We start from the raw sequence: 27,449 nt of genomic DNA, 5'->3' as shown, positions 1-27,449 counted from the left end.
CTTGCTCTTTTTGAAGCCCGCAAGCAGGCTCCTGCCCTGAGATCTTAGGGCCTGCTGCTTTTCCTCCAGGTATTACATGGCTCACTCCTCATCTTCCTCAGGTTTGGCTCAGATGTCCTTCCAGTGAAGCCTTCCCTGATCAACCTTTTAAAAATTGCGCCTGCCTCCCACTGCATTCTTTGTTCTCATTTCCTGCTTTATTTCCCTCCATAACTCTTTGTCACTTTCCAATATGCTATGTACTTATTTAGCTTCCTCTTGTTCGCTCCCCCATGCCTATGGGGGCAAGGATTTATGTTGCTTTGTTCCCTGCGATAGCCCCAGTACTGAAAAAGGGGCTGGCTTATGGTAGGAGGGTAAAACATATTTGCCAAATGAATTAATTAACAATAAAAAAGTGGGAATTATTCAGTTAACAATAAAAAAAGAATAAAGGTGATAGAAATCTTTCTCTAAAGTTTAGCCTCATGTGGCTATAGAGAAATAAAGTAATAACCTGTGTTAATAACCTGATGACTTGACCTCTGGTTTCCATTCTCTTAGAATATAATGAATGTTTTCAATATAAAATTTTTTGTGACCCTCCCCCACCCCATCCCATAGAATTTGATGGTCTTTCATGTTTAATGACTGAAAAAAGATTCAATGATAAATGCCTATGCTAAATTTCATAAATTTTAATGGACTTAACAAGGTTTAAAAAATTGATCCCAGTACTCTATATACATGGAAAACAATGGATTCCTGGACATCTTGAAATAAGTAGGTTCTGCTGAATCTAAGACCTCCTAGTTGGGAAACAAGCAGAGAATTATACTTTTTAAAAAATCAGCAGCTGCTACAGATTTAGGCAATTATTAACTGCTGTTTGAAGAACTCTTCTACTTCAGTGAAAGAAATGGCACCACCACAGCCCTTACCCAGTATTTCCTTTAAGGTCACATTTTTTCCAAAATTTCCATTTTCTTCTAATGGGGAATTTCACTTGCCTGGTATGCATTATGGATTGGCAATCAGAAAATTTGGAGGAGAAGTTGAATAAAAATAAAAATGTGATTTTGTATGGAAACATGTGAACAAGCGAACATTTTAGAACCAAAACACATACTTTGAAGCTGAAAGAAAAGATTGTTGTTTTAGCTCCTAAACTTGGACAATTTTTTTCTCTATTTCATTTATTTCAATCAAATAAAAACTTTAATATTATTAACATAAATTAAACACTGTGCTTAATATAAGTATCACATTCTATGTAAAGGAACTTTCCCAGCAGGGCAGACCAGTTGGAGTAGTGGAACAGTGGCACTGATTATCACATTTCCTTTTTATTTGCTCATCATTAAAAAAAAAAAAAAAATCTCTCTTTTAAGATAAAACTTTCCAGAAGTTAAGCTTAGCCAAGGACAATTCAGGAAGGAGGAAGTTGAATGATGTCCAAGTACCCTCTTATGGGATAAAGTAACTTAATTTATCTACCACCACACTTCCACCCTCATGGACTCATAATTTGACTCTCAACCAACAAAAGTTTTCATGAAGCTATTCCTTATGGATTATAGTCTTTGTTCAAACATAATGCCACATAACAAGGAACATAACACTCGTTTAGCATAATATTAGGAAACATAAAATGTGGTGAACAAATTGAAATCTATTCCTTTGGATTCTGTGTTGCATGAGCTTCTAGCTTCCTCCCTGATGGAGAAGCTACAGCAGTAATATGAGCAGTCAAAGCACTTAGATGATTAGAAGTTAGTTTACCTCCTGAGGATGGTGGCCTTGGTTAGGAAGAAGAAAAATGCAGATAAATTTTTAACAATGAGACATGAAGCTAGAACTGTGTCTTCTAGCTACCAAAAAAACTTGGCAAATCCCCTTCATTCTTTTTTTATTCCAAAATAAACAGATCCCTAGGATCTTTGAAAGGCAGCAAGGTTTTGGTAGCATTTCTAACTAGGAAAACAGTTGAAAAGAAAGTAACAGGCTATTCTAATTATAGCTACACATGTATTTATAACTATTTTATTTTTCACTTTCCTTGCACAGATCAGAAAACTTAAATAACCCTAAAGAGACTAAGTAACTAGCTCTTCAGCAAATAACTTCCATAAATTTAGAGACTCTATTAATTAATGCAGTATTTCATGCGTTCTGAGGAGTCACTAACGTGACTGTAAGTACTCCTTGTTGAATAAATGCACACTTGTAGATTTCCAATTTTTCGGCCGTAGATACAGATGTTTATTGTGCTTCTAGATAGTTCCAGTCTTTTCTTTCTAAAGGTCTTCAAACCTTGCAATTACTGCTTAGATTGTGTCCATAGTCACAGAAAAGGCCCATGTGTTTCAGGGAAAGCAGGAAGTACTGTGGGCGTGGTTTCTCCTTCTAAAGCAGTTCTTAACTTGCTTGTGTGTCCTCGGTCTCCTGAGGGGGCTTGTTTAAGGGCAGGGTCCTGGGCTGGACATCCAGCCATCCTCAATTTTTTTGGAAAAGCCCCTTGATTCTTTGTGTAGAACATTTAGGCATATATGATCATTGTAAAATGGGTGAATAAACTTTCATAGATCTTTTGTTACAGAAAACCAATGATCCAGCATAGGAATCTATACTTTTAATACACATTCCTGATGGATCTGACACAGGGGAACTCACACCCCAAGACGCTGCTCTATGTTTCAAGGAGATTCAAAGTTATTTTCTGGATACATATGTTAGTTTCTCTTTTGAAAGATAATGGACTTTAAAGAATAGCCAAAGGTTATGAGCTCACATCTGTTACAGAACCAGAAAATCTCTTTACTTAATCTTGAACCTCACCGTGACAGCTTCTGGTATGTTATCGAAATTAATTCCTGCATTGTTATCAGACACTCCAGAGGGTTTTGCTTATCTACTCAAGTAGAAGGTGTGCTACTAAGAGGCAAGACCTATGCTTTTATATAAATATATATATACATATTTAAATATTTTAAATATCATCAACACTAATGTTAATAAATATTAGGTCCTTGATAAACATATTTTAATTTTGGTTAAAATGCAACCTAAATTGCTTTAAAATCTGCTTTAACTTCTGAGGCATGAAGCCACCTCTCTTGTGGATATTGCTTCAAACCCAGTTCCAATATCCCCTGGCATGGCAGAAAATGGAGGCCACACCTAATATTCTTTAGAAATTGGCAACTGTGCACTTGGGCTCTGTTATTTAGCCACAAGGAAAAGGCAGAGCCAGGGTACTAGCTTTGACTGATTACTTGGCAAGAGAAACCAAGCCCTCGGGGTGTTCCAGACTCTCTTTGGCCTATAAACCTCTTTGAAAACCTGTTTCTCAGAATTTAAAGCTTAGTTCAATTGAGGTCAGTATTATAGTAATGTCAATAATTCTACTACTCCCAGCTTTCAGCAGACCAATACAATTCATCATTAACTTTATTTTCATGGAAAGGCAACTTGGGAAAATATCTCTAACCTAAGCTAGTTTATTTTGATTTTCTTTCCCTTAAGAAATAGTTCTGCTGATATTACTTCCTTTGGATTTTGTGCCTTCTAAACCTTAGTACCTTCCAGTGCCTGAATTTATTCCCTAAAATCAGAATGGTGCTGAATACTCAAGATTTGAGACATTACCAGGGCAATAACTTGAGGCTTTCAGGAAAAGATCAAATAAGCCCTTGGGTCTGAAAGTAATTTTCAGTAATTGGGACTTCATGAAGTTTCCAAATTACCTGTGACTCAAGCTGCCTTTTAGGAAGTATGATGCTAAACTATACGGCCTAGTAGGATATTCTGACAGGGTCAACTTCTTTCTCTTAGGAGTCAAAAGCCTTAATGAATAATAAACTAATGTGCATCCTCTTCTCAACAGACAGCTCCACTTCTGATGAGCTGTTAGGAACATGCCAAAGTAAATTCACTCTTAGGGTTGAAGTTGTAATGATTATGCAAGGTGCTATTTGTTCACTTACCATGAGATTTCTCTTTTATTTCCAGAAACTGAAGAAGGGGGGAAAAATGGCTCAAGATAGACATTTATTAGATCAGATCTTGCCTCTAGTTTAAGGTAGGGTAAGTTTCATTCACATCTAGGACATCACCAGTATTTCTCCCTATGGAAAAATATCTGTATATTTAGAAGATGTTGCTTTCAGTATATGAATTTATTAAGTTGGATACAACTCAAACTTTAAGGTCTCTCTGAACAAAACTGCAAAGAGTGGAGAAATTATGAGCCGGAGCTACTCACGGCGTGTTATCTGGAAGAGTCACCCGATTACATTGAGCTCCTTACAGGCAGGGTTTAAGTTTGATTCTTATATTTTCAGCACCTAGAACTACACTTGGTATAGCACAAGCACTAAATAAACGTTTGTGATCGCATGGCTTGAATATGTTCTTTTCCTCTGCATGAAAAATCAGCTGAAGAACTGTAATAACCTTATGGCCAGAAGAGGACTATAAAGTTAATTTAAACAATTACTTAGGCACAGTTTAAACCCTTTCAGTCCCAGTTGTAGCCGGCAGAGGCTTTCTCCCAGGTCCAGTAGCCCCCCTTGTTCCAGGTTTCATTTTCAGCAGTTATGGTTACCCACAGTCCAGAAGCGGATGTTCCTCCTTCTGACAAAGGTCAATAGCAGCCTAACTCTACATCACAACACCTATGTCATTCACCTCACATCATCATGTTATGTAGGCATTTTACTCTCTCTCCTCATCACAGGAGGGGTAAGTACAGCTCAATACGATATTTTGAGAGAGAGCCCCTTTGTTCACCTAACTTTTATTATGATATATTGATAATATATTTATTATTTGTTTTTAAATTTAGTATTATTAAATTATTATAATAAATCTATTTATTATTCTTTTTAATCTCTTACTGTGCCTAATTTATAAATCAAACTTTATCATAGGTATGTGTGTATAGGAAAAACTTGTATTTGTAGGTTTTGGTACTATCAGTGGCTTCAGGTGCCCAGTGGGAGTCTGGGAACCAATTCCCTGTGGATGTAGGGGAGTGGGGCTACTGTAGTCTCATTGGGTTTCCTGATTTCACCTTAATTTAGCTACCAACCTTTCATACCACAGTACAACCCTCCATTTTTGTCCTCCTGCAATAAAAAATGTAAGAGGCAGGGTGGGGGTGGGGGTGGGAAGTGTGCTAGAGGATCAGACTGGTGGGTGTGAATCAGTTTAGATAACACAGCTCTCTCTGTTTGGTTAATTGTTGGCCTAATCAAGGCCATTGGACAATGGATGATACTTAGAAATGAAAGGACCACTAGGTAAGATGTGGAGTAGTGCAGACATTTTGGCCTCATGTGGTAGAAAACTACATACTCCATTTAAAGTACCAACCCAAATCCATGTCCATATTTCTGCATATAAATAAGATCAGAAAAAAATGCAAACTGTGGTTATTAATCATGGTTTAGCAAGGAGTTAATAAATGAAATAGCAACGGTTTAATCTTATTGTGCTTTTTTTATATTTTTGAGATTTTCACAGCAAATAGATATTTTTTTCAGATAAAAAGCATATAATGTAGACCTTCCAACAGCAATTTAGGAATAAGGAAGGAAGGCTTTACTAATTTTCCTGAACCTCACAGGGTCTGACTTGTCTTCACCAGTCTCCCCTCTTTCCCCGAGGTGAGTTTGAAGGAAGGTAAGGGCCACTCACACTGACATGGGATATTCTACTAACTTAAATATTCCACATGCCTCCATGCTTATGGTGCCATTCTGTCTCACACCTTCCTTGGCCTAATGTAGGAGCAGGCAAGTAATGACCACTTTAAGGAGCTCCTTTTCTTCCACATGTCATTTTTTGATATTGCATTTTCTATCTCTGCAGAGCTCCAAATCTTCTCCCATGTTATTTTTAGTCATCCTTACAGAGGAAAAAAAAGTCGATCAGAATTTCTGGCATGTCAGCTTTTCATAAAGAGAACACAAAGCAGAGTTCCCAGCAAGCCTCATCAAACATAAGATTTATATGAGAACTTTCATCTCCATCCAGTTAAAATGTTCCCTGCTAGGCAATGGAGAGTACATGGAAATCATCATTTAAAAGACCTTACTTTAAGGATTGGATACAGTGGCTCAGATGTTGCTTCAGCTCTCCATCCTTTTCATAGGACTCCAGTACACTGTGAGCTTCATCATGGTGGTAGCAATAGATCTTATAAATATCCTCCAGCGGCCCTTTAATTTGTAAGAATACTTCGCCTGATAAATGCAAATTGAAGACAAAATGACACCAAGTCAGACCAAACTGGCACTTCACATATTTAATCAGCAGTGTTGGCTAGTGTGAAGAAGCGGGATGGGGCCCCCTTATCCCCAGGTTATTAAGGAGGGGTGCAGGACATTCTGTGGCCTTTTTTCCCTACTCCTTCCTTTCTTTTCCTTTCCTCTGTCCTTTCTGCCTCCCTCCCTTTTTCTTTCTTTCTTTCTTTCTTTTATAAAATAAAGGGTAAAGAGCTTATTGGAGATGGGCAGCAAAAGAAAGCTGGTGTTCTCCAAGGGGACTTTATGCACTTGGCTGGTGTGCAGGACCCCAGTCCAGAAGCACTTCAGAATCCATCTGTATGGGTTTGGATCAAACTGGGCTACAGACTTGACTTGGACAGGTTATGACTTGGACAAGTTATTTTTGCTCTCTGAATCTGTTTCCTCACCTACAAAATGGGAACAGTAATAGATCCAACTTTGCAGGATCATTATAAAAATTGAAGAGAAAGTATGTGTGAAGTTCAGAGTACAGCATGTACACTCAAAGTGCTCAGAATGGAGCAGTTATTGTTACAGGAGAGGAGAGTGAAACTGTAAGTTCTAGGTAAATTTGTTTTCACTTTTTAATTCCTCTAACGCTTTCTGTGGTTCTCTGAAAGGCAGGCAATGGGGTTTAGGGAAATAAAATATTTCCTTAGATGTGAAAATAGAAAGAAATGGCCATTATTCTTAAAAATCAATTGGATAATACTATGAACCAGGGTTCATAGGCTAATGTGTCCAGGCATTTAAGGAATCCTTTTTGATATTATGAAAAATTAGGTCTAATGGCTAGAGAAGATAATGGACAATAATTTGATTTAGTCACCCACTCCATCACTTAAAACTGTATGTTAAACATCCACTACCAAACCCAATACTGTGTTAAGATAATTTGGGGGACACAAAAGAAATATGTGATAGGGTCTGCTTTCAAAGACATTGCAAATTTGGGATTGATAGTGGCTTGGGACAGACCTGATTGTGAGTGATATGGACCTACTACTCTGGACCTATTGTGGTGATAAGGGTAAGGCATTCTTCCTACAGAAGTACAAGTGCCCTTTGTATTTTCAACCTGCTTTGCACACGTTAACTACTTAACTCTCTATACATGTGAGAAGTGAAGAGGTTATTTATCCACATTAAATAAGGGCGGACTAATCTGAGATTAAAACAAATAATCTTCCCAAAGTCCTGTCAGGAGGCAGCAAAATAAGGATTAAAGACCATATTCTCTTTATTTTTTCCTTTGTTGTTAGCCCTGCACCCAGAGATGCCCTAGATACTGTACAAAATGATGTAGTTGGAAGAACATTGAACTCAGAATCAGAGATCAAAGTAATTTAGCGTTTGTGTGGTGACTTTGGGAGTGACTTTTAAAAAATTCTTTGAGCCTCGATTCTCTCATTTGCAAAATAGAAATATAGTGACTTTCAAGATGGATGTGAGAATTAAATGGAATATAGATGTAAAAAATGTCTCTCACTGACTAGTTCCTCAGAAAGTGTCACTGGTCTCTTAATGCTGCACTACAATCTTCAGAATTAAAACACTAGGACTTTCAAAGTATTATATTCTTTTCTAATTTTATCAAGTCAGGAAAAGACTTCTCTTCCTCTTTGATTATATGGGATTTCCCTGAGATTATAGTTAGGCTCTGTGTGTGTGTGTGTGTGTGTGTGTGTGTTTTGTTTATTTGGTTTTGTGCTTTTTTCTTGGACTTTAATGAAACCCAGTGACCGTGAGCATCATTGGCCCTCCACATATAAGCACTTGCATGGACATGTACAAAATGATACAGTTGGAAAAAATACTGAAGAGATGAGGGAGTCTTGTTTTGTTTCTGGGATTTTACTGACTTGATCCTTTTCCCAGTGTAGGTCTTACAGATTTGCTCTTTAAGATAGCAACACAAGCAATAAGAAATAGACTAGTTACAAGAAGAGAAAAATCAAATAGGCTAGTGACTGGATTTAGGATTGGACATGAAATGAGGAGAGCCTCCTGGTGACACAGGCAGGTAGCGAAGGGAATGAGGACTGGCTGCTCGAGGGAATTAAGGCCCAGAAGTGGGAGTAAGCTGCAGGCCCAGACAAAGCTCATGAGCAAACCAAGAAGGGAGAATCTGAACACACATAGCCCAACACAAGATGAAACTGTCAATCTGTATGTTCACTACAAAGCAGTTTAGAGTAGAGACAAAGAAAGAGGTAAGGACAACCTCATAAATCCACAATATGATCAAGTCAGAAAGTCAGAAACCAAAGGACAAAGACATTTATTTTGCACACAATGAAACCATTCATTCCCTAGTGTTTCCTTTAACAGAGGTGGTCTAGTTTGAAAGAATTTATACCTCTCTCCTTAACAGCAATTGAATTTTTTACTCTTTTCCGAGTAAAATTCAGTTGGGGATCTAATAGAAATTATTACACTTAAGAGGTATTTAAGCATTCTAATTGAAAGTTATGTATTCACCCAAAGGCCAAGTACAATACTGGCAGGCAGAATATTTGACTGTGCTTCCAGCCCTACCAATGTATTCTGCTTCATAATAGTGTGGTTGAAGTGATATGTCTTGCAGCAAACGTGATTCTGTTTCCACGGTAACATACTCTCAGCAGCATTTCTTCAGTGGTGAAGGACAACGGCTGTCTAATGTCTGTGGGTTTGAAGGAATGATTAAGAGTGGAGAAGGGGCTGGGCCAGGACCAGCGAAGGTGATTTCTCTTCTGGCTGCCTGTCACAAAAGAACTGGAATCCTGTAAAATAAACATAACCATTGTGTGCTTCCTTGTAAAAATTCTACAGCTCAAGTATTTCTGCCTTGGCTTCCCCTGAAAGCAATTGCCATGCAGAGGAGAAAAAAAACCATTTTTCCTTAGTTATTTCCTCTTAAAACAACTTCCAAAAATATTGCACACACTTCATAGCTGGTATCATTACTCCTATGTTGCAAATTGCTCCCTTCACTAATGTAAGTATATTCATGTTCCTCTTTCCTCTTCTGTACTTCCAAACCCTCATGTCTATCCCCAAGATGTGCCATGCCAAAGAGAGGTGTGGCCTCTGTATTAATCTGATTCCACTCCAAGATGAATTTCCCCTGCAGGTGAGTAAACTAGGGTAAAACCAATAATATTCAAGAAATCACCTGGTGCTACTAGGCCTTGTTTAGGACAATGCCATAAAAGGGAATGAAGTAGTTATATTCTTTACTTCATCCTTATTTGATAAAAGTTTAATGAGTGACTGTTAGGCACCAAGCAGTTCCTTAGGTCCTGCAGATACAGAAACTAAAACTTCCTTCAGAGAACTCCTGAAGGCCAGTAACAGAGTGGGAAGAGCAGATTCCCACTTACCACACTAGGTAAAAAGCATGATGACAGAGCTATAAAACAGATGGTCACGTCTTCTGCTCTTGCAGACCTTTGAGCTATTCCAAACAGCCTGCCCTTGAAACAGGTGCTATGAGTGAGTACAGAAGTGCAGAGACTATAAGTGGTCTCGTATGGCTGGAAGGTACAATGTCTGTGGGAGGGTTTAAGAAGAGGCTGTACTGGCCGGCAAGAGCCAGGATCACAGGGACCTTGTGTTATCGTTAAGGAGTTGGAACTTCAGCCTGAAGGGTTGGAGAAGCACTGATAGATTTTAGGCAGCCAACCTAACAGATTGGAGTGTGTTTTAGGAAGATGACTCTGGTAGTGAGTAACATGAAAGATAGAATTTGAGGGAGGAGTAGTGAGACTGAACGAGAAACCAATGGAAAGGTTTTTGTAATGCAAGAAATAAATAATGAGGGCTGCAACAGGAAGACAAACCATTTAAGTAAGAGTGCTCTGAATAATCAGCTGCCTGGTTTCCAATCCTGGTTTTACCATTTACTCATACGACATTTGGAAAAGTTACTGGACTGCTCAGTTTCTTAATTTCCTTATCTTAAGATGGAATAATCATGGGTAGGGTTGTTTGAAGATTAAGTGAATTAAAATATGTGTTTGTATCAGTAACTGGCATGTGCGAATGTTCAGTAGATGTTATAGCCATTACCACTAAAGCAAACGCTGGGAGGATGGAAAAGAGGGAAAGAAAATGGACATAGAACTTGTGTGAGAGATGAAGAAGATAATACCAGACGTACCCCAGGATTCTGGCTTTGGAAAGCATGTAGATAGACAATGATGACAGGATAAGGAGAGGGTTTACATGGAAAGATGATGAGTTTAATCATAGGTGTACTGAGTTTGAATCACCCACAGTATATTCAAGTGGAGGAGTCCTTTATGGAGTTGGATATATGAGTTTGGAATTCAGGAAAAAAAGATCTGAGAAAAAGATGTAGGTATGTAAAACTTGGGTAGTACAAGCCGTGAATTTGATATGATCATGAAGCAAGTCCACAGAGTGAGAAAAGAAGAGGGCTTGAGGACCAAATGCAGGGAATACTAACACTGAATGGAGCTGAGAAGAAAGAGTGCAGAAAGGCTTAAGAAGACAGAGGAGAGGAAAACTGGGATTAGTGTCAGCAAAACCAAGGACAGAGTAGTGAGAAATACTCTGCAGGAAGACTGGGTAAGATTGTGTGCAGCAGAGTCTATCATTGTCCCCAGTATCAGTGCTCCCCTTTTTTCAAAGCAATAGAATTTTTACCTGCCCCAAATGGAAACCACATTTCCCAGCCTCCCTTGCAATAGTTGTTACCTCACAATTAAAATCTACCATGGGATAAAAGTAAAAGTGTCCTGTGATAATATTCAGAAACTTCCTTTAAGAAGCAGTGGGTTCATCACTTGCCCCTTCTTCTCCAAACTTTTCTCTGTTCTTCTAACTTTCCTGGAACTCGGATGCTACCTTGTCCATTAAGATAAAGGTGAGTGGAGCTGTGAGCGGGAAGAGCTTGCATCTCAGAGGACTTTGTGGAGCAGAGCTGCCGTGTACATCTAGAATACGTGCTTTTAGACTCGTAGGCAATAGAGAGATGAACATCTCTTATTTAAGCTAGTAATGTTTTTTCTTTTTCTACCAGCTGAACTTAATTCTAATTAACACTCATTTTTTTCTTCTTCCATAGGAAAATATTTGAGGAGAAATAACAGCTAGTTGAAGGTATCATTTTTACTACCCATAAAATTTTACCCCAAAATTCTATGAAAATATTACATGAGCCATTATTTATGGATGAATGTTTCCCCCTAAATCCATATGTTGAGACCATTACCCACAATGTGATGGTGTTTGGAGGTGGGGCTTTTTGAAGATAACTGGCTTTAGAGTAGATCTTGAGGGTGAAGATCCCATGATAGGATTTGTGCCCTTGTGAGAAGAGGGGGAGACAACAGAACTGCCTCAATAACCAGGTGAGGATACAGTGAGAAAGTGGCTGACAGCAAATCAAGGAAAGGGAGCTCTCACTGGGATTCAGGCATCTTGTTTGTTTTGATGAAAACTCATAGTCTCTTCCTGAACCTATTAGACTTCCTGAGTACTTATCTGGTGGGGATTTTTATAACCAGCACATTAGGAACACATTGGCTTTCTGACAGGTAGGAGTCAAAGGTTTCTGCTGGCTGTGGATTAGGAAGAGGCATAGTAACTTTTCCCTCCTCCAGGTTGCTAACACTATGGACCCTGTTTGTAGACCAGTCCATGACTCTCCATTTATCTCTCAGTAGTAAATACCTCTCTTGAAAATACTAGCCTCTGTTACTGCTAGTTGCTCTAGACTGCTTACCAGCATGGAAATCACACAGGGAAAACCACAGGCAGACTTGCTAACAACGGCAGCAACTACTGAGGTTCCCCATGTGCCAGCCAGCACATTTGTCACTTCTCATTACCTCTGTCATTCATGTCACTTATTCAGTAAGTACTGAGGATGCTGTTGTAGGTGCTGGTGATACAGTAGTAAGAAAACAGAGAAGAATTCCTCCTTTTGCGGAGCTTACATTTTACAGGCAGTGTTCCCTGCACCTTACATCCTTCTGCCTGGAGGAAGTGATTTCTCCATTTGAAATATGAACAAAAGAATGTGGCATCTGATGCTAGTTGCTTATCCATTCTTCCTTCTTCCAAACTCACAGAATTTGGACCAGGAATGCACCCATTTAAAAATACCTTTCCCCAGTCTCTTGTAGGAAGCGGTGGTCAAGTATGTGTGCATATATGTTTGAGTGTGCTGCAAATGTATGTTTGAGTATGAATGTTTATGTGTATGTGCATGGAATTAAACTGTGATATAGAGAGAGATCACTGGGAAGATCTTCTATTACCCCCAATGGAAAAGCCTTGGGAGGAGGTCACTGCCTGCAGAAAGCAATGCTTGGCAGTGGAGCAGTCACCTTGAGGCCATGAAGCCAAAGGCCCATTGTCAAGTACTATGAAGGGAAAAGCTGCAAGGAGCCAGCAGGCAGCTGCGCAGTCTGGGGGTATGTATTATGGATTTCCTATTGAGAAAAAATGTCCCTTTTTTGGTTAAGTCCTTTGGTGAGGTTTCTACTGTAAATAGGCAAGTGCCACCCCCACTGATCCAAGTGACTCGCCCCCTCCACAGAGCTAACCACGGCAGAGCCAGATCTCTCCCTCCAAATGCCATGTCCTTTCCTGGCTACTGCATACCTCCAGGGTCTGCACCTCTGCCAGAATTCCACTTTCTGGCTGTTGGGAAGATGTTCAGGGGCTCACAGAACTCTTACCTTCATAGGATTTAGGACTTTATTTCCATATGTGTTCTGTACAGCATTTAACTTTACATAGCTCAAATTCAAATCTGACTGCACAGCCCAGCCACTGCCACCACACGCCAGCTCCAGAGCACAACGTCCCAGTGCTTAGCCTTCTCCTCGGACACCAGAGCTGGGCAGCTTGTCCCTGAGCCACCTGGTTTTATTCTTACTACAAGAAGTAAGTCCTAGGGGCCCCGGGACCCATCTTGACCTCGCTCAGGAGACTGAAGGTCCGACTGCTGCACTGTATTCTGGTGACACCTCCTACTTATTTTTCCTTCCCTGTGTGGATTTGTCTGTACTTGATCCCGAAAATCCCCTTTCTTTTTGTCATATTGTCTGAAGCTGACAGCTTCCCTGTTACTGCCAACATTTGGAATAAAATGCCCTGCCCTTTCAGCTGCTGCATCTGGGTCCCCCCTACTGACCTCGCATGTTCCAGTGTGCATGTCTGAGGCATCCCAGCTGGTCCCAGCTGGCCAGAACTAGGTAGGCCAGGCTCTAGCTGTATCTTGAGTGAAAAACAACAACAACAAACAAAAAAACCTGCAGAAACCCATGAAATATAACAGTGATAATACTAGAAACCTTATTTAGGTGAGCCACTTTGTGGCATCTCCCACACAGCATCACGACATGAATTATCAGTGACTATTGCTCTTCTCACAAAATCACTGCAAGAGGCACAGATTCCTGCTTCAGGGACGTATAAGAGACTGCTTTAGGAGAACAAAGTCCTGCAATCACCCACTACACCTTCAAAGAACAGAAAGCTCTAAATTACCTTTCTCTCTAAGGATAAACTCATACTAAGGAAATGTGTGTGAGAAATTGTGATTCCATTACCACTAACTTCTTCCAGCTCTGGTTCTCAGCATAGTGTGCGTGAGGTAAGCACATAGAGTAGATGTAAACATATTCAGAACTCAGTCTTTTTTTTAATACTTTGAAACATTTCAGTGCTGTTGCAAATGGATATGAGGACACAGCCCTGTTTTGGTTATCTGTTGCTATGTAACAAACTACCCCAAAACTCAGTGTTTCGAAACAACCACCATTTTGATTTTCTCTCACATTTCTCTGTGTTGGCTGGAATCAGCCGTGTGGTTCTTCTGTTTCACTTGATGTCTGCTGGGGCTTTAGTTACCTGAGGGTTCACCTGGTTGGGTGTCCAAGATGGCTCATTCACAAGTCTGATGCCTTAGCAAGGACAGCTTGAAGGCCGGCCTCTGCTGGGATGCTGGGCCACTTGCTCCTTCTACATATTCTCAGGTCTAATCTCTCTCCATGTGACCTCTCCATGTGATATTACCAGTTCGGTTGCTGGACTTTTTACATGGCAGGTTCCCCAAATCACAAAAGTAGAATCTGCCAGGCTTTCTAAAAGCTTAAGCCCAGGTGCTGGAATAGTGTCACTTCCACTGCATTATATTAATGAGTCTTGGGGCCAGTCCAGAGTCAATATGGGATTAGACTGGTAACAGTGTGAATACCAGGGGGCATGGTCTATTGAGGACCATCTTTGGAAAGTAGCTACTGAGATTCCTATTCACTGCCAAATGTGGAAATGACACTTGATATGTTAACTCACTCTTTGTTGAGGAAAACATTGTTGCCTTATTTGATAAAAGATTCATCAAGATGTGTAGACATTGGGGGCATTGAGAAACCACTCACATCCAGCAGATCTGATTTGCCTGAGAAGCATGATCAGAACCTCTGGAAAAAATTCACATTTTATTAGATTGTTGCATACAGAAGAAGTCAAGCTTTGTAAATAGATGGGTAAATTTAATATTCTCAGATACTAACTCTTAATAATGAGCTAGTCACATCATGTATTGGATGTTTATTAAGGCTTGGTACTAGGCTATCATGATTTAGACATGATTTTATTTAATCTGTACAAACACTAAGTGGGGCAGGCATTATTGTCCCAAGCTTCCACATAAGAAACTGAAGTTCAACAAGACTTCATAAATTGCCTAAGATCACACATCTGGTAATCAGGTGAGCCAGATGTAAACCTAAGTCAGTCTAATACCAAAGCCCTTGTGTTCTTAAACTCAATATTTTGTTCCTTGTTTTGTTTTTGGTCACTATTTTCTTACACTGTTACAGAGTGATTATCAATCTACATGGAAACAAGCTGCAACTCACACTCCCATCTCTAAAAATTTTAAACTAACTTTCTATTTAGACAGCCTGCTTAAGTCAAGATTTTAAAATCTAGTTTCTGTCTTGGCATTGATAGCCCAAACAATTCCCCAGAACTCTCAAATTTGCAAACATATGCCTCTGTATTTAAATTTGAACCTTATCCAAATCCCAAGGTTATTGTTTAGTAAAATCCTCCTGGTTTATCTAGATCAGGAAATTTTCTCCTTTGGCACTAGGGCTGTGAATCATAAACTCTCATTAGTGCCATCTAAGGACAGAGAAATGGGACACCTGTGCTTTTCATTTTGTGGTAACATAATTTTGGAAGTGTCTCACCAAAAATCAGTTTATCTTATGAAATGTAAGAGCCTTGATGAAAGAATTAGTGATGGAAATTCACTAAATGAACTCTGTGTTGATGTCACTACCATGCATGGCTCATGGAAGCCTCCTTGGCACTATGCTCCAGCCACACTGGATTGCTGTTCTTTATAGGAATTTTCCATATTCTCCTGCTTCTATGACATTTGCCATTTAGAAAGTCACTTGCTCCAGTCTCCACCTTTTATAAATCCTTCAAGTCCATGCTCAAAAATCACCTTCCAAATAAAACTTTTCCCCATTATTTGAGTTGAGTTCATTAATCTTTTCTCTGTGAATCTGTATCAGTTAGCTATTGATGCAGAAAAAAAAATCAGCCCAAAGTTTAAAGGTTCAAAACAGTACTGTTTGCTCACAGTTCTCTGGATTGACCAATTTGAGCAAGGCTCAGCTGGAATGGCTTGTCTCCTTGTGGTGTTGATGGGGCTTATTCATATGTTTGCAGGCTGTAGCTGGAGGCCAGATGGCTGAGGAGGGCCTTACAATGCCAAGATATTGATTGTGTTGATTGGAATGACTGGGTAGTTTGAGCTTTTCTCTCCCTGAGCAGAGAGTGGATGTCTTAAGGCTGTTGTAGAACATTATTTTGCCACAATTTATTGGTCAAAGCAAGCCACAAGGCTTTCTGCAACAATTATGATTGTTATGCTTGCCTAATAGTGATTTCCTGTTTTCCCCTTTCCTTCTATATTAAGTCATTAAAATCTACAATAAGAAAGACCTTTCCTTTCTTCTCATTTATATCACTATGGACCTGATATTTATTTTATTCTATGGGTTAAAATTCAATGCTATCATTATTTATTTTTACTGCTCAAAAATTTAAAGTATAGTACATAAAAAATCCTAAAGAATCCACTCTAAAACTACTAGATCTAATATCTGAATTCAGCAAAGTTGTGGGATACAAAATTAATACACAGAAATCTTTTGCATTCCTATACACTAATGATAAGCTAGCAGAAAGAAAAATTAGGAAAACAGTTCCATTCACAGTTGCATCAAAAAGAATAAAATACTTAGGAATAAACCTAACCAAGGAAGTGAAAGACCTATACTCTGAAAACTACAAGACACTCATGAGAGAAATTAAAGAAGATACCAATAAATGGAAACACATCCCATGCTCATGGATAGAAAGAATTAATATTGTCAAATTGGCCAACCTGCCTAAAGCAATCTACAGATTCAATGCAATTCCTATCAAAATACCTACAGCATTCTTCAATGAACTAGAGAAAATCATCCTAAAACTCATGGAACCACAAAAGACACTGAATAGCCAAAGAAATCCTGAGAAGGAAGAATAAAGCTGGGGGGATTATGCTCCCCAACTTCAAGCTCCACTACAAAGCCACAGTAATCAAGACAATTTGGTGCTGGCACAAGAACAGACACATAGACCAGTGGAACAAGAATAGAGAGCCTTGATTTAAACCCAACCATATATGGTCACTTTATATACAATAAAGGAGCTATGGACATATAATGGGGAAATGACAGCCTCTTCAACAACTGGTGTTGGCAAAACTGGACAGCTACCTGCAAGAGAATGAAACTGGATTATTGTTTAACCCCATACACAAAAGTAAACTCACAATGGATCAAAGACCTGAATGTAAATCATAAAACCATGGAACTCTTAGAAGACAACATAGGCAAAAATCTCCTGAATATAAGCAACAGCATCTTCTTCCTGAACGCATCTCCTTGAGCAAGGGAAACAAAAGCAAAAATGAACACATGGGACTACATCAAACTAAAAAGTTTTTGTACAGCAAAGGACACCATCAACAGAACAAAAAGGCATCCTACAGTATGGGAGAATATATTTGTAAATGACATATCCAACAAGGGGTTAACATCCAAAATATATAAAGAACTCACATGCCTCAATACCCAAAAAACAAATAACCCAATTAAAAAATGGGCAGAGGATATGAAGAGACAATTCTACAAAGAAGAAATTCAAATGGCCAACAGACACATGAAAAGATGCTGCACATCACTAATCATCAGGGAAATGCAAATTAAAACCACAATGAGATATCACCTCACACCAGTAAGGATGGCCAGCATAGAAAAGACTAAGAACAACAAATACTGGTGAGGATGTGGAGAAAGGGGAACCGTCCTACACTGCTGGTGGGAATGTAAGCTAGTTCAACCATTGGGAAAGCAATATGGAGGTTCCTCAAAAAACTAAAAATAGAAATACCATTTGACCAGGAAATCCCACTCCTTGGAATTTACCCAAAGAATACAACTGCTCAGACTCAAACAGACATATGCACCCCTATGTTTATTGCAGCACTATTTTCAGTAGCCAAGATATGGAAGCAACCTAAGTGTCCATCAGTAGATGAATGGATATAGAAGAGGTGGTACATATACACAACGGAATATTATTCAGCCCCAAGAAAGAAACAAATCTTACCATTTGCAACAACATGGATGGAGCTGGAGGATATTATGCTCAGTGAAATAAGCCAGGCAGAGAAAGACAAGTGCCAAATGATTTCCTTCATTTGTGGAGTATAACAATGAAGCAAAACTGAAGGAAAAAATAGCAGCAGACTCACAGATTCCACGAAGGGACTAGTGGTTACCAAAGGGGAGGGGTGTGGGAGGGCACATTGGGAGGGAGGGAGAAGAGGATTGAGGGGTATTATGTTTAGTACGCATGGTGTGGGGGATCATGGGGAAAACAGTGTAGCACAGAGAAGGCAAATAGTGAATCTGTGGCATCTTACTACATTGATGGACAGTGACTGCACTGGGGTATGGGTGGGGACTTGATAATATGGGTAAATGTAGTAACTGCATTGTTTTTTCATGTGAAACCTTCATAAGAGTGTATATCAATAATACCTTAATAAAAAAATTTTTTAATGTAAACCATAATATTTTTAATTGGGAAAATATGCTCTTAATAAGCAGCGGCACGTAATAAGTTCATAAAAATATTCCGCTAAATGGAAAATATTAAAATTCTGACTATATCTCTAACTGAAATGTGTAAATATTTGAGCTGAAATATTTTCACAAGTACTGTCTTTTTTTTGCCTATATTTGGTTTCTCTTCTTTCTTTAGTTTTGCAAAATAAAGCTCACCAAATAAGTTCCTATTTATAATTTTGGAATCTTTTTTCAAATATAGATATTGCAAAATCTGGTTCAGGATATGGCATTATCCCATTAAATAGGAGCTCCATCAAAAACTTCTTTCCATAAGTCAAGGTTTTCAAAATATGACTACAGAATTTCAAAATTAAATCATTTACACAATATAAATTCTCATTGTTTAATTTTTTTAAGGCTAATTCCTTGTTTATGTAAGGATAAATTTTAGTGTCTTCCCATTTTCAACTTTGTTTTCAATAATTGTGATTGTAAAGATTAGAAAAGCTAAAGTTACTTTTTCCCTGTGTTTGTTGAATACCATAATTGAAGACTTCTAATTGATTGTGAATGACAAAAGGCAATTTCTAAAAGCTGATTTGTGGCCAGCAGCAAAGAAAGTGCCATGAATTAGGATTATTTTTTAAATTAATATCAAACTTCATCCTCCAAATATTGTATGTATTTCATTCTTTGTATATGTAAAACTGTGTATAAATTTTGACAATAGTTACCATTTGAATTAATAGAATATCACAGATTTATTACATAGGCATCACAATCCCAAGCACATTTCTGCTCCACAGATTTCTTATTCTAGTAAAAACATTATTTTACCATGATGCTGTGCTCCACCAAAATTTGTATTCATTTTATCATTTGCATTCATAAGCTTAATTTTTAACGTTGTAGTACCATTAACAGTAAGGTCAGAAAATTCACCTTTGACATGGTAAACTTCCAAAAGCTTTTCTTTGATTCTGTGAATTGGATTAAACATTTTTGAGGCATTATTGGAATTAGTGGATTTCCTATTTAATTCATCTGCTCTATTATAAAACTGTTTGCAAACTCTTCTGCCAGTGGTGCCAACTCATCAATAGCTATTGCTTTACATTTTTCTTAGGTCCAAGGAAACTCAGAATTATTAATAAGAAAAAATGATTTAGGATAACTGTCATTTGATGTAAATGAAGTCCCGCTGCATGGAGTGATATTTAAACACATCTGCTGCAGCTACATGTGTTTCAATCACATGGACTTGGGCTTTAAGTTATAGGTACAGTTTCAACAAGTGGGGGCCACTTGGGAAAAAGATTCTAAGTGGAAGTAGCAAAAGCATGGACCACAAATGCCAAATGCCAAGTATGTTTTAAAATAATAGGTTACAGTCTTTTTAAAATGATGACCAACTTTTGACAGAAAAGTCTGCTTCTTCGGCATATTTCTGTCTTCTGATTATCTTATAGTCAGTGATAACATTAAGGGCCCCTTGGGGGAAAGTATTTTGTGGGTTATATGTTCATTGTCAAACATTCTTGAGAAACAGAATCAGTACTTGATTTTTATTAAACATGCATACATTAAATCCTTGCTTCTGAGAGTGGTTTGTTGCAAAATAAAATAAGCATAACCAGTAATTAAAAAGTTACAGACTTACAAGAGAAATAACCAAACTACTGTAGCAGTGGCATCCAGAAACTCTGTAGCAGGACTGCTCAGCTTCTTTTACCCACATGTAATTCACTTAAATTCAATCTTTAATCCCCTACATGTCCTACTAAACCCACTGGCTGTCATCCTGGTGGCTTCATGCCTCTAACAAGGCATGGCATGCAACCATGACTCAACTGGCTGCTATCCCCAGTGGATGGCAGGAGCTGTAGCATCAGATGCATCCAGCACCATCAGGAAAGGAAGCATTTAGCTGTGCTAGCTGCTCCCATCCAGATGCCATCATTTTACCAGCCACTGCCCTCACACTGCCCTTCACAGGAAGATGGAAGGTTCTTTGAGGCTATAGGTTGGGAAAGGAGAGATGAGCTGTCTTTCAGAGTTGACAGTGTCCAATGTACCTGCCTCTTTGTAGGAGATACCATATCAGAAATTGAAATGAGGTAGAGGTCTTACCAAATCTCTTATAACGCAACTATTAATAATGATCCTTCTTTAAAAAGGAGAAAATCCAGGACAAATGCTAAACTGGACTGAATGCTTAAGCCAGGATGTTCTAGGCAAATCAGAATACATGTACCCTAAACCTGGAATTGCTTTTGACTCTGACACATGCAACACACACCTAACTTTTGTCTAAGTTTTCTTCCACGTCTCTCTTGAATTTGACCCCTATTCTCTGTTCTTACTGCATCACCTTATCTTCTTACCACTCGACTATGTATTATTTATAAAATATATTTACTGGTCTAGGATTCATTTTCTCCTTCCATTCTCTTCATACCTACTACAGTTTTCTTTCTCCCAAAACTTTTGTGTCTTTTCATTCTCTTGCTGAAAAATCTTTTAATGGCTCCTCATTATCTTAAAAGTAAATTCCAGTGGGGGCTAGGGCTTCAGCATATGAATTTGGGGGGCACACAGACATTCAGTGTATAACATGGACATTTAATCCCCAAGAGTGATTAAATTTAAACCTGTCTAGGGGAGAATCTTTTTGAGTGAGCTGGACTTTTGGCTTATAAAACACTACGAATAGTCAAGTTGATTCACCTTGGTGTAAGATCAGCCTTGCTTACTAGAGTTTGGGTCTTTCATAAGCACTAAACAAGATCGATTTCATGCCATTTTTATAACTCTGATTTCCACTAACAAAGACATAATGAATAAAGTCATAAGGTGTGAGAGTGTGTGTGTATGTCTCTGTGTGTGTGTCTCAAGGAATCACAACAAACAGGTAACAGTGGATACTTAAAGGGAAGATAGTGGTATTGGAAGTGTGTATCATTATGTATAGTCCTGAATTGTTTTAATATTTTTGTAATGAGCATATATTGCATATTATGTATAAAACAGGAAATTGATTTAAAAAATTTTTGAAGAATTCATAGCCATAAGGCACTATGGTACCTCTTGGATATGCCAGCAGCCTTCAAGGAGTTTATGGCACTGTATTCCCTTTGAAATTCCCCAAGAAATATAGAAAATAAAATTCTGGCTTAATACTTTCCCAATGCTACTTATGTATTTTTTAAAAATCTTGCCAGAGTAAGAAGATAATCTATGATTGAGAATAAAAACAAATTTGGAAAGCAAATGATACAGAGAAAAAAAAAGGAAAAGCATGGGAAAAGTAGAACTTGTATAAGTGTTTTATAAATCATAAAAGCTCTTCATGTAAAAAAATTTGCAGTCCAAACATCAATGGATTCATAGGCATAAGATCTGAAAAACATTGTGACTAAAATCACTAAAGGTATTAAAATATTTAAATATTTAATTCTTTAAGGATCAAGTAAGTGTTAGCCGTAAAACAAAATGAGAGAACATCTGGAAGGCAAATAGGTTGAAAGATTGAAAATTAAAGAGCAAATGGTGTGTTTAGTGCTACTGAGGGACTTCAGCAAATGGATATAAACCCATTTGAAAATAAATACAGTCTGTGTAATTACAATGAGACTGAAGATGAGTTTAGCATTTATATATCTCCTGGGAAGCTTGGTGAGTCAGAAACATAAAACCAAAGCAAAGGGAGGTTAGTAAAATATTCTTTTCTGTTGTACTGTAGACTGCAAGAAGAGAATAAACATACCGATGACTTGCATGGCCGGTTCCACGTCTGTTGTGGCCTCTTCCAACAATGACAGCAGCTTGGCCGATATCTGATGCACGGATTCAATGTTGCTGAACAAGCTATCCACATCCAGCCGACCAATCTGAAGGAACACAAATACTGAGCACCAGCTGATGGAGAGAGATGCACTTTATTTAGGACGTTTTTTTCCTGCTAAACAGTAAGCATTTATATGTCAGCCCATGCTGCTTCCACCAACTGATTCTGTAAACATTCTTATTTGGGATTGCTAGAGAATGTGCAGTTTTTCATGCAAGAAATTGGGATAGTGCCTCTGTAACCTCTGTCTTTTTCTTTATTTTGACTAAGCATTAATGAGTTGACATCTGCGTATTCCTATAAGAACCGGAGTGTGAAAAAGATTTGGGCCACCTAATTGGTATTTTTATTAGCTGCCCTTTACGTGGGTATGTACTAGTGCACATGAATTTAGAATACGGCTTCTGCAGCAGAAGCCAGACCTTACTCTAGGCAAATAACTGTTCTCAAAGCTGTTCTAAAGCTACCGATGTTCTAAAAGTGGTGACAAGTAGGTGTGCAGAGTTGTTTCCTGCTTTTTTACTTGAAACAATTGTGAATGCAAACCTTCATCAAACATGTTCTACTAATTAAAGATGCACCATATTTTGTAGCTTCGTGAACACCCTCAAAAACCAGTGTAATCATTCGTAGATCTTAGAGCTGGTGCTTATAAGCATTTATTTATTCATTCACCCGCCCTTTCATAAGTGTTCCCTCAGGGCCTTCTGTGTCAGGCATTGTACCAGGAGCCAGGCTCTGTCACAGGCACTGGGTGGTTAGCAGAAGGATGGTCAACTATCCTCAGCCATCCAAGTAGACTCTGGCGAGCTATGTGCCTGATTTTTCTGGATCTTATTTAAGGTCTTTCTCTTGAGTTTAAATCGGATCTTCTTTCACAATCAAAAAGTATTAGTTGGTTCATAAACAGATTGGCACAGGCTTCATTGGGCTACCACAGGGAATAGGATCAGGTGTCTTTTATCCATGGTTTACTGTGCATGAGGTCATAGGTAGATAGCGAGGTCATCAATTATCAAATCATGGAGGAACTGCAAAGGTAAAAATCCAGGTTGCTAGTCCAAAACCAGGGCAGGAAAATTAGGGGAGAGAGAGAGGGATTTCAGCTAAGAATCAGGAAAAATGGCCCAGATATTAAGGGAAGTTGAGAACCAGAGATGTACAGTAAGAGACAGACCTGCAGGGACTCTGGCGATGAAAGCTAACAACCGCAGCCTCCGCATCTACTTAGGGGAGAGGAAGGTGGCAGGCGGCCTATCTTTTTATCTCAACCTTTTTTGATGTTGACCCATCTGTTGTTCCTCACACTGAATATGCGTTTATTTTGATAAAGACATTCTGTTACTAAACATGGCAGCATTACTTCACATTGCACCTGGTTTAAAATTTGGTGATTGTGTCAGTTATTTGTCATTCAGTATTGTCTGGCTGTCCACATTCCATTCAGCCATCCTGGGAAATCTCTCCCCATCCATCAGCCTTGTCCTCAAGCTTCAAATTTGTAATCAGATTCTATGTGATTGTATGTAGTGGGTTTATTTCAATACAGGATTATGCAACTTTTTTTCTATTTTTATATATTATGAAGTTATCTGTATTTCCCTACTACATTATTACACTGCAATCATCATTAGCTCTTAGGGTCTTTAGCCCAGTATCTCATGCAATGTGCCTGTGTTAATAGGATAGGGCAGGTTCTTCTTCCTGAAATTTAAGAATGTTTGAGACTTTCAGTTTCTAATTAGAAAGTATATTTAATATTACACAAAATATCTAAAGGGCAGAAAACAGTTATATGGTTATTTTTGTTAATAATAATTTTAAATAGCTCAATGTCCCATCTCTGGCTACCACTGATTCAAAACATTTATTCTAAGAAATTGCTTATGCATTGGGTATTAATTAAATGACAATGTTATAAACTTTGCATAGTGCAAAATATGCTTTCCAAAAGTCAGTGTGAATCAGATTTTTGTAGATTGATTTTTTTATAGAGGCACTGGTTGAATATTTCTTAAAATTATATTTTGTATCCTAAAGGGCAAAATTTCATCCCCAATTTACTTGCTTTATAAGATAAAAGATATGATGTAATTCATACAGTGTACCCTATTATTATTTAATTTTGTTGTGGAAACTTTATTTTGAGGAATTTAAAGTCCCTTCATATTTCTTATTTCATATATTGCTCCAACCTCTCTTTAAAATATATGAACCAGTTTGAAGATAAGGAAAGTCATGCAGAGGAAAGGGAGGTGCAATGCTCCATCCCAGGAAGTTAGGATGGAGCTGGAAATGGAAATGATCTTTTGGTCCTGTGCCTTTATCCATTACCAGTAAATGTTAGTTAATAGAATACTTTGCCATCTCTGCTTGGATTGTTTGGTTTATTCCTGAGTTTTTTCACTAAGTTGTCACTTCTGCAATTTTTCTCCCAAGGTCAGAATGCTGCATACGGATCTAATTTCCACTTAAAATTCATTTAGCAAGGATCTAATCCTATATTTTGTCTATAATCTTAGCTCAGTGCAAAAAATACTAAGTAACAAAAACATAGGTTTTAATTTCATTACTTTTGGAAGGACAGAAAGGATTAAACTGCCACTTGGCCTGGTTTCAATCACCAATATCACATGGGCCCATCGGGACTCTGTGATTTATACAATGAATTTACATTCAGGCATTGCTATGCCAACAAACAAACTAATATCTGATCCAAATTATCTTTTAAAACTGGTAGATGATTTTATGATTATTGATGTGTATTTGAGGAAGCACTTATATATGCTTATTAATCATTTACCAGAAACAGGCAATGTTCTAAGAGCTTGAGTTATATTTTAAATGGATTAAAATTTCAGTTTTTGAAAAAAAACTTAGTTAAGTATATATTATTCTAAGCTAAGTCAATATATAATAATTCAAATGTAAAACCAAAAATATTAAAAGTGTTTTTGGAGAAAATTTAGTTCTTTGCTTTACAAAAGTGTTCATCATTATGAAGTATGTAATATATAATAAATACTTCAAATAGCAAGTTCCAGTTACACTTAAACAATTGCTGAACTTACAGTTGTATGCATGCAAAATTTCCCAGGTATAAATATCTATGTAAAGGAAAACATACAAGTGAAAAAGTATCAATTCAGGGGCCATAATCATTGGTATAGAATTACCTTGTATCCTACAAGCACCTTATATTTATTGGGTGCAAAGCATTCCTAGCATTTTCCTGCATTCACATCCTAGCCCAAGGTTTTCCCTTTGCTCATAAATGCTGTGCCATTAAATATTACAACCTTCAACCCATCTGAAATGTAATATGGTAACAATAGTGTTTGTCCAGTAGTTTTGTCCATCTCTCTGCCCTTTCTGCTGCTTCTGTGGGGAAGCCACAGGTCACCAGATCTATCTGATCTGGTGGAATTGCCTGTCATGGTGCCCTGCTCCCTTCCCCACTGCACAGTGGTGAGCACATACCTAGCTGGCCACAACAACTGGCCTAGGATGGGCAGGTTCCCAAACAGAGCCAATGAGAATCTTCACTGATTTTTAATAAATGGTTGTTGGGAAATAGAAGGGCCTGGATTGTAAGCCCTTAGTATGTACGTTTCTGTCTTCAGCAGTCATCTGTGTGGACAGCTTAACTGTGATAAAGTCAGCACAGGGGGTGAGGCTAAGCCCGACACCACCATGTTAGTGCCTGGATCTACCTTTCCTAAAGCAAGACATCCTTATTACAACACTGATAACTTGCCTTCTTATTTAAGCTAGTTTGAATTTTGTTACCTACAACCAATAGGTACAGGTTACTAATATGCTTTTTCTCTATTTCTAGCCAAAATCTCATTTCCTCTAATAAACCTTTACTGTATCCTTGATTATAATTAACTTCTCCCTCTTTTGTGCTTACATTATTCTTGCATTGTATTACTCAGTGCTTATATTGAAGCCCATTATATATAGCAGGGATATTTATTAATTTATCTGTCTTTATGTCAGAACATGAGTTCCTCTGGGACATTGTTTCTTTGGGAGTTATTTGAATTTCTCACTGTGTCTAATACAGTACTGGGCTCATACATAGTTACTCAATAAAATTTGACAATTTGAACTGAATGTAATCAGTACAGTTCAAATGATATGTTTACTCTGAGAGAACCATCAGTATATATTCTTTGTAATCACACTACTGTGCTCTGAATAACAAGTATGCAGAGATCAAAAGTGGTTTAAAGAAAAAAAATCAAAATAACCTAATTTGGTTGATCAAACTATCAAATTAAGTGTGTATTTTATAATTCACTACTTGATTTTATCTACAAAGACAAACTGTCATGCTCAGTTTGGCCATTAATATGCCTGGAAAATTCACTGATAGAGGCCAGACTTCCCCCTGAGTTTACACTTGGGAAGTTTGTGTTTATTGTTTTCTGTTTAATGAGCCCTGGGACACTCAACCCAGTCACAGAGAGGAATAACCAAGCATTCTTGGGTGTCATGTAGACCTCCAACCACGAGCACCGTTATAAAAGTGAACAGTGAAAGAAGTCTAGGAACAAACTCTTTTTTAAAGAAACTATCATCACAGAAGTAGTTCATGATCATTGTGGAAAACAAAAGATGGGTAGATAGGTGAAAGAAAGAAAATGCAACTGCATAATTCTACCACACAGCAATCACCACTGATATTTTGAGATACGTCCTACGAAATTGCTTTTCTGCCTCTGTGTGTACATCTGTAACAAAGATGTATATACTGAAAATAATGTTTTATAATTTGGGTCTATTTTTTTTAACTTAGTATAACATGAACATCTGTTCATGTCATCAGTTTCTATCAATTGCACTGTTTTTAATATCAACATTCTGTGGAAATACTGTAGTCTACATAATCAGTCACTAAATCTTTGACATCTAGATAGATCCATATTCACTATTACAGGCAGTTCTCCTGGCTAAACCTTGTTCACACTTATTATTTCTTTCTGAAAAATTTCATAAGTGAAATTACTGAGCTGAAGTTATTAATGTTTCTAAGGATTTTGGCAAGTCTTGGCAAATTATAACATCAGTTACAAACATTGTTTTTCTTCTAATAACCAATGGATTAAAAGTCCTCAGTTGGCTATAACTGCTCTGACCTCAAGTCAGAAATATATT

At 37.9% G+C, this 27,449-nt stretch overlaps 1 protein-coding gene across 1 annotated transcript in view; it reads right to left on the bottom strand.

Moving 5' to 3' along the window:
* The window catches only part of ARHGEF38 (Rho guanine nucleotide exchange factor 38), a 125,655-nt gene that overhangs the window by 45,421 nt on the left and 52,785 nt on the right, over positions 1 to 27,449 (bottom strand). Inside the window, exons 3-4 of the mRNA XM_036911769.2 lie at positions 22,206 to 22,329; positions 6,080 to 6,227 (exon numbers count right to left, since the gene is read on the bottom strand). Coding sequence (XP_036767664.2) covers positions 6,080 to 6,227; positions 22,206 to 22,329 — 272 coding nt within the window. The remainder of the gene's footprint in view (positions 1 to 6,079; positions 6,228 to 22,205; positions 22,330 to 27,449) is intronic.

The sequence above is a fragment of the Manis pentadactyla genome, chromosome 5 (assembly GCF_030020395.1).
Source record: "Manis pentadactyla isolate mManPen7 chromosome 5, mManPen7.hap1, whole genome shotgun sequence".
NCBI lineage: Eukaryota > Metazoa > Chordata > Mammalia > Pholidota > Manidae > Manis > Manis pentadactyla.
This window is presented reverse-complemented; position numbering and strand designations above follow the sequence as displayed.